This window comes from Magnolia sinica, chromosome 8 (assembly GCF_029962835.1).
Source record: "Magnolia sinica isolate HGM2019 chromosome 8, MsV1, whole genome shotgun sequence".
NCBI lineage: Eukaryota > Viridiplantae > Streptophyta > Magnoliopsida > Magnoliales > Magnoliaceae > Magnolia > Magnolia sinica.
Window position 1 is genome coordinate 67,590,283 of NC_080580.1, and position 8,208 is coordinate 67,598,490.

Consider the following 8,208-nt stretch of genomic DNA (forward strand, 5'->3'; position numbering starts at 1 on the left):
TACGAGTCCTCTCTGATCTCCACACTTGTCACCTTTCCCTCTCTCCTACAATGATGACAAATTGATCCAACCTCCCAGACAAGAGACATTGCATGAGCTAGTGTCAGTCCTCGCCGACTTACTTCCCGATCTTGTGGAACAAGCTCGAAAGTAGGGGGCTACTGTTACAGGTAAAAATGGACTGACCAAAAGTGACTGACCCAAAGCGACTTGTATAAAAGAAAACACAAACTATTCCTGAAGTAGTAGCTCGACTTTGTAGGTTGGGTGTGACCTCTATGAGTAGCTCGGCGGTCTGACCATGAGCAGAGAAGTTCGAGCTACCAACGAGCTCTTGCTATTACGACCAATGAACTACTGTACGAGTCAGTACGACCTATGCATCAAAAGTGGGCTCAACCACAACCCGACATCCAGCTTTGGAAGATCGCCCTCAGGAACTACTGTACGAGTCAGTACGAGCCTACTTTAAATGCGTAGGTTATACTGACTTATACAGTTGCTCGTTGGTCGTAAAAGCAAGAGCTCGTTAGCAGCTCGAACTTCTGTGCTTATGGTCAGACTACCAGGCTGCTCATAGAGGTCACACCCAACCAATAAAATCAAGCTACTACCTCAGTAACGCTTTGTGTTTTCTCTTATACAGGTCATTTTGGGTCAATCCATTTTTACCCATAACGGGTGTATTTTGATTCTCACACATAATTATCCATAAATGTTCCCACGTAGAACTCTTCTATAACGTCCTGCATGGCATTAGAACACATATTTTCATCTTCCGCCATACCATTATTATCATCCTCAATCATTGGGCCCTCATCAGTTTCACCATGATGATATATACCACCAGGTATATATCTTATCCATCCCATTATCATACAAATGCTATCATACAAAAGCATGTGTATTTCGTTTATAGCTTTGTAATACAAGTTGTTGCACTTGCGACATGGATATCGGGTGCTATTAATTCTGCCTATATGACGTCTTCCCACCTTCATATAAACTCTCCAATTCCTTCTATATACTCTTTCAAAGCCTTATTTTTAATTTGTATCCAACTCCTATCCATATTTGTGTACCTATCACAAGTTGAATAAACACATTAGTCCCATCCATGTATGTGTCCCTATCCATGTTTGTATCCCTATCAAGTCGAATATGATGGAAAGGTGATTTGAAAATAGAGTTGTACACAAACCTAGCCGAATTGAGTTTGACCTAAGTTTAATTTGGCTTATTTATATGACACCCCAATTTGAGCCTACATGAGCCGACCTTTGAACATATCCCTCCTATTTGAGTTTGGTTTGGTTTGGTCCAAATATCCCATTAGATCCAACCAAAGCTGAACCCACTACAAGAAATCCCACTTTTAGCGACGAAAATTTTTGTCGCTAAAAGTTAAATTTTCGTAGCTAAAGAGTTTTAGCGACGAAAATTTTCATCGCTAAATTCGTCGCTAAAAAACCGAGGAAAAAGGGTTTTATCGGCGAAAAAGTCAAATCGTCGCCAAAGGCAAATTTTTTAGTAACAAAAATTTTCGTCGCTAAAAAAATTGTACAAGACTTTTAGCAGAGAAAATTTTCACTGCTAAGAATAATCGTTCCACTTTTAGCGACGAAAATTTTCGTCGCTAAAAAAACTGTACAAGACTTTTAGCAGTGAAAATTTTTGCTGCTAAAAATAATCGTTCAACTTTTAGCAACGAAAATTTTTGTCACTAAAAAAAACTGTACCAGACTTTTAGCAGCGAAAATTTTCGCTGAAAATATATGTTCCACTTTTAGCGATGAAAATTTTCGTCGCTAAAAAATTTTACAAGACTTTTAGCATCGAACATTTTCGCTGCCAAAAATATACATTTCACTTAAAAACAATTTTAGCAACGAAAATTTTTGTCGCTAAAAACAAGAAAATTGACAAAACTTTTACCTACGAAAATTTTTGTAGGTAAAAGTCTCTTTTTTTGAAAAGAATATTCCAGCACAAAATTGTTGGAATATTTTTCCTGATATACACATGTTACAATATACACCTGTTATAATATATTTCATCATATTCTTCCTGATAAACACCTGTTATATAATATATTTCATCATATTTACATTCACATCCATATAAACCCAAACTAGTAAATCCAGCCAAACATAAAAGTACATTCATCCAAACACAAACAATCTTATCCACATCACATTCATTCACGCATAAATACATTTAGGTTTGGGTTCGGGATCGGGTTTAGGTTTGGGTTTTCAAGTTTAGGTTTAGGTTAAGTAGTTGAGATTAGGATTAGGTAGGTTTAGGTTTAAGGATTTGAGAATACATTTAGGTTTAAGTTTTAGGTTTAGGTTAAGGTTATAGGTTTAGGTTAGGTTTAGGTTTAGGTTATAGGTTATAGCTATATGAATTGAGAATAGGTTAAGGTTTAAGTTTAGGAAATCGGGTTCGGGTTCGGGTTTAGGTTTGGGTTTTCAAGTTTAGATTTAGGTTAGGGAGTTGAGATTAGGATGTAGGTTTAGGTTTAGGGATTTGAGAATACATTTAGGTTTTAAGTTTAGGTTTAGGTTTTAGTTTATAGGTTTAGGTTATAGGTTTAGCTTTAGGCTTACGGTTAAGGTTAGGTTATAGGTTATAAGTTTAGGTTATAGGTTAAGGTTTAGGTTATAGGTTTTGGTATAGGTTAAGGTTACAAGTTTTGGTTTAGGTTTAGGTTTAAGTTAAGGTTATAGGTTTAGGTTATAGGTTTAGGTTAGGTTACGGTTTAGGTTTAGGTTATAAATTATAGCTTTAGGGAATTTAGAATAGGTTAAGGTTTAGGTGTAGGAAATCGGGTTCGGGTTTGGGATCGGGTTTAGGTTTGGGTTTTCAAGTTTAGGTTTAGGTTTAGGTTAGGGAGTTGAGATTAGGATTAGGTGTAGGTTAAGGTTTAGGGAATTGAGAATAGGTTTTTATAAGTTTAGGTTTAGGAAATCGGGTTTGGGTTTGGGTTTAGGTTTGGGTTTTCTAGTTTAGGTTTAGGTTTAGGTTAGGGAGTTGAGATTAGGATTAGGTGTAGGTTTAGGTTTAGGTTGAGGGATTTGAGAATACCTTAAGGTTTAGGTTTAGGAAATCAGGTTCAGGTTCGAGATCGGGTTTACGTTTGGGTTTTAGGTTTAGGTTTAGGCTATAGGTTTAGGTTATAGGTTATAAGTGTAGGTTATAGGTTTAGGTTATAGGTTATAGCATTAGGCTATAGGTTTAGGCTTAGGTTAAGGTTAAGGGTTAGGTTATAGGTTTTGGGATTTGAGAATAGGTTTAGGTTATAAGTATAGGTTTAGGTTTAGGTTTTATGTTTAGGTTAAGGTTTAGGGAATTGAGTTTAGGTTATAGGTTCAGGTTATAGGTTATAGGTTTAGGTATAGGTTATAAGTGTAGGTTATAGGTTTTGGGGTTTGAGAATAGGTTTAGGTTATAAATATAGGTTTAGATTAGGGTTTAGGTTAAGGTTTAGAGAATTGAGTTTAGGTTATAGGTTTAGGTTATAGGTTATAGGTTTTTGGTTAAGGTTTAGGTTATAGTTATAGGTTTTGGGATTTGAGAATAGGTTTAGGTTATAAGTATAGGTTTAGGTTAGGTTATAGGTTAAGGTTTAGGGAATTGAGTTTAGGTTATAGGTTCAAGTTATAGGTTATAGGTTTAGGTTAAGGTTTAGGTTTAGGTTATAGGTTTTGGGATTTGAGAATAGGTTTAGGGTTATAAGTATAGATTTAGGTTAGGTTGTAGGTTAGAGTTTAGGGAATTGAATTTAGGTTATAGGTTTAGGTTATAGGTTATAGGTTATAGGTTTAGGTTAAGGTTTAGGTTGTAGTTATAGGTTTTGGGATTTGAAAATAGGTTTAGGTTATAGGTTAAGGGTGTAGTCCCTGCAAATACAGATATAAACATGGCCTGTCCAAATAGTCAGGCCACTCAAATGTTGTCAATAGGAAATGGATAGCTTCATCATGGTCATAACAGCGGTTCCCACCTTCCAGGGACCCCCGCTCAACATCCGGATAGCTCCGACGCATATCTGGGTCTGCTCCATCAATTTCAAGCAAATACAGATATAAACACGGCCTATCCAAATGGTCAGGCCACTCTAAAGCTGTCCATAGGAAATGGACAGCTTCATCATTGTCATAACAGCGGTTCCCACCTTCCAAGGACCCCCGCTCAACATCCGGATAGCTCCGACGCACATCCGAGTCTACTCATTTAAATAAATTGGATTATCAAGATCATTTAAATAAAATCAGGTCCAATCAACAATCTGACCTGGAGGATTTTGTTGGCATTGTTGATGGCACCTCAAACCTTGTTTAAATCCAAGTTGCAATCTGTAGCCACTGATGCTATTTGTCTTTCTGTGAAGTTGGCGACGATTTCTGCATCAAACCCGGCGAAAGCAGCCCTAATGATAAAGAACATTTCTTTCCATGAATTCATTATCTCTCTCTCTTTTAATTTTTTAACTTTCTATTACAATAATAACTACCTGAAATCATGATGTTTTCTCAAGATAGAAGTCCAATCCATCCCAACTTGTGCACCTATTAGGACAAGCAATTCAAACAACATCCTGCAACACATTTAAATGCCTAATCAGTCTCACTCCAGTCTTATATATTGAATGTCTAATGTACAGTCTCTTGAATTGGGGCAAACCATGCCTAAATTGAGTGTAATGAATCAAAGAACGAAGAAATTCGACATGTAACTACATACAAGAAAGATAAAGAATATGCATATCTGGAGTGCTGTTATTCTCACATTGCTGTGAGAGAGTAGGGTTTCATCATATATATTGATCAACCTATGAAATTTTATGATCATATGAAGCTGAGGCATGCATGCAAACCAAAAAAGACACCCCATAATCTAAAATAAGCATCTAAAGCTTGGTTACAAAGGTTAGAGAATACTTTCTTCAAGTGATTTTATTTTCCCTTTTACTAATACATGCACTTTTGTGAAGAAATATATAAATGAAACTTTTTGTTGACATAGATAATTTGATCATCACAAGTGGTGTTGTAGGATATGTGAAAATTTTGAAAAATCTCTCTCAAAATTTTAAGATAAAGGACTTTAAAGACCTTCAATACTTTTTAGGTAAGACTGCTACCAATTTTGATCCTTTGAAAGAAGCTCATTGTTAGCTTAGTTGTAAAGTTTGGTTTATTGTGAAACAAAACCAATTGAAACCCCACTGGAAGGGCTCCAAAGCTAAGGATGATAGATAGCTACTGATGGATGCAAGTGCTTTGAGAAATGGTTGATAGGATAGTATATTAATCATTAATCATCCAAATTTGCCATGTCCAATTGAAGTCATCAATTAGTTCATGTAAGACCTGAGGACACCACATATAAATACAATATAGCAGATCTTCAAATATGTGACAATAATCATCAACAAAATCATATATTACAAGTAGCTACTGCTGTTTAACAAACAAAGCAGTTTCTCTCAAACAAGCATAATAAGATGCCTCACAACCAAAACATTAATAAATAAATTAATGAATGACAACGGTCATAGCACATACCAGATCAACTATCTATTCATATATTGGGCAATATTTTATGTGCATTCGCCCAAAAACAGACGAATCTAATCGACATTCAGATCATGTTTATGAGATCAATGCACTACCAAAAAAAAAATCAAACTGACTAATACATGCTTTGAGCAATGCATTCTTAAAATAATAATTGATGGAATCAGGAGTGGAAAAACTCACGAAACCGAATCCCCTACTCAAATCCTTCACCATTGAGCATCACTTTTGCTGAACTTATTTTGCCGGAAGTACCGAAAAGTTAACATAATTCATTGTCATCAACAGAGTCAACAAGGTTTTTTCACGTACACGTTCAAACCCTGCAGAGTACACTATGGTTAAGATTACGACTTCACTATAAGTTTGACAACAGTCACAAATCCATACAAAAAGAAATTACCTGAAACTTTAGAAATTGTTGGCTATGCCTTACCTTGAACAGGCAACTTAGCATCTGCTCTCGTTCAGCCTTCTTTTGAGCCCTTCCTGCATGGAGATTCTTTGATCCTGGCCAACAAACAAAGATCCTGTTGTAAGTATTCATTTGAACAAATGATCCTGCAAATTAGACAAACAGAAATAACTACAATGAACATAACTTACCTAGTTGTGCACCATTCATGGCCCACATAGCCTTCTTAGCATCTTTTGACAACTCGAAGCTAACAAACCCAAAGCCCCGAGATTTGCCATAATCATCCTTCATTACAATAGCACTGATTATCTTCCCAAATACAGAGAACTTTTCCCAAAGGCTATCATCAGTCAACCCATTTTCCAGATTCTTTACATATAGATTAGGGAATTTAGGTTCTTCACAGGCTGATTGCTTCTCAGTCTTCTTGAAAACCCAAATGCTATCATGCAAACCAAAACCTATTTTAGAAAGATAAATGAAGGAAAATCTTCAAGCCCAGTTCAAATAGGAAAAATAGAATAAAATTAAAAAATATAGAATCTTGTCATTGGTACCACACCCGGATTCATAGCTTCAATTGTAAGTGTAAATGATGTACTTGTGACATACCCTTGTTGTAACTGGGAAAGTGAAAAATAATTTTCTGCTTGTTGCAGGTGATCAAGGCACCGCTTTTTCTTACCTTCACATCTAGAGTCGTTTGTTTCAATTTGTAGGTGAATGAATGTGTGTGAGAGAAGGTTAATAAAGCATCTTAGTTCATGAGTTACACAGAAAACAAGTTAAATTAGATAAAATAAAAAATAAAAAAAATCAAAGACCACCAGTGAATTGATTGCTGTACCATTTGAATTAGTTTCCAGCATCCAATTCTCTGAGGCAATCAATCTTGAAGCTGAAGCTCAAGGGAACCTGTTAAAGAAAGAAACATTAAAATTTTGAAATCTATGGGAGAAAGAAGTGCGCCAACTCCCAAGACTGAAGTATTCCAGCAGTCTTGCAGGCATGACATTAGCAGTTTTGGTTTCACATAGGTGGGCCCTTACATACATTGTCATGGTGGTCTTTAAGGCATTGGCCTATAACCTATAACCTAAACATAAAACCTTAACCAAAACCTATAACCTAAACCTTAACCTATAACCTATAACCTAAACCTAAACCTAAAACCTAAAACCTAAGCCTAAACCTAAAACCTAAACCTTAACCTAAACCTAAAACCTAAAACCTAAACTTAAACCTATAACCTAAACCTATAAACTAAAACCTAAAACCTAAATGTATTCTCAAATCCCTAAACTTAAACCTACACCTAATCCTAATATCAACTCCCTAGCCTAAACCTAAACTTGAAAACCCAAACCTAAACCCAATCCCGAACCCGAACCCAATTTCCTAAACCTAAACCTTTACCTATTCTCAATTCCCTAAAGCTATAACCTATAACCTAAACCTAAACCTAAACCTAACCTAAACCTATAACCTTAACCTAAACCTAAACCTAAACCTAAACCTAAAGCAAAACCTATAACCTTAACCTAAACCAAAACCTATAACCTAAACCTTAACCTAAAACCTATAACCTGTAACCTAAACTTATAACCTATAACCTAACATTAACCTAAACATAAAACCTAAACCTAAACCTATAACCTAAACCTATAAACTAAAACTAAAACCAAAACCTAAAACCTAAATGTATTCTCAAATCCCTGAACGTAAACCTACACCTAATTCTAATCTCAGCTCCCTAACCTAAACCTAAACCTAAACTTGAAAACCCAAACCTCAACCCAATCCTAAACCCCAACCCGATGTCCTAAACCTAAACCTTAACCTATTCTCAATTCCCTAATGCTACAACCTATAACCTATAACCTATAACCTAAACCTAAACCTAACCTAAACCTATAACTTAAAATTATAACCTTAACCTAAACCTAAAACCTAAACCAAAACCTATAACCTTAACCTAAACCAAAACCTATAGCCTAAACCTATAACCTTAACCTAAACCTAAAACCTAAACCTAAACCTAAAACAAAACCTATAACCTTAACCTAAACCAAAACCTATAACCTATAACCTAAACCTAAACCAAAACCAAAACCTATAACCTTAACCTAAACCTAAACCTTAACATATTCTCAATTCCCTAAAGCTATAACCTATAACCTATAACCTAAACCTAAACCTAAAACC

The 8,208-nt window shown here is 35.5% G+C and overlaps 1 protein-coding gene across 1 annotated transcript; it reads right to left on the reverse strand.

Annotated features, from left to right (window-relative positions):
- Nucleotides 1-5,775: 5,775 nt before the first annotated feature.
- On the reverse strand, nt 5,776-6,788 carry LOC131254038 (uncharacterized; the record flags this gene model as incomplete). Its single annotated transcript, XM_058255083.1, has 4 exons — nt 5,776-5,908; nt 6,022-6,095; nt 6,192-6,445; nt 6,616-6,788. Coding segments are annotated over 4 exons (534 nt in total), but the record flags the coding sequence as incomplete, so codon positions are not given.
- Between the last annotated feature and the right edge of the window lie 1,420 nt (nt 6,789-8,208).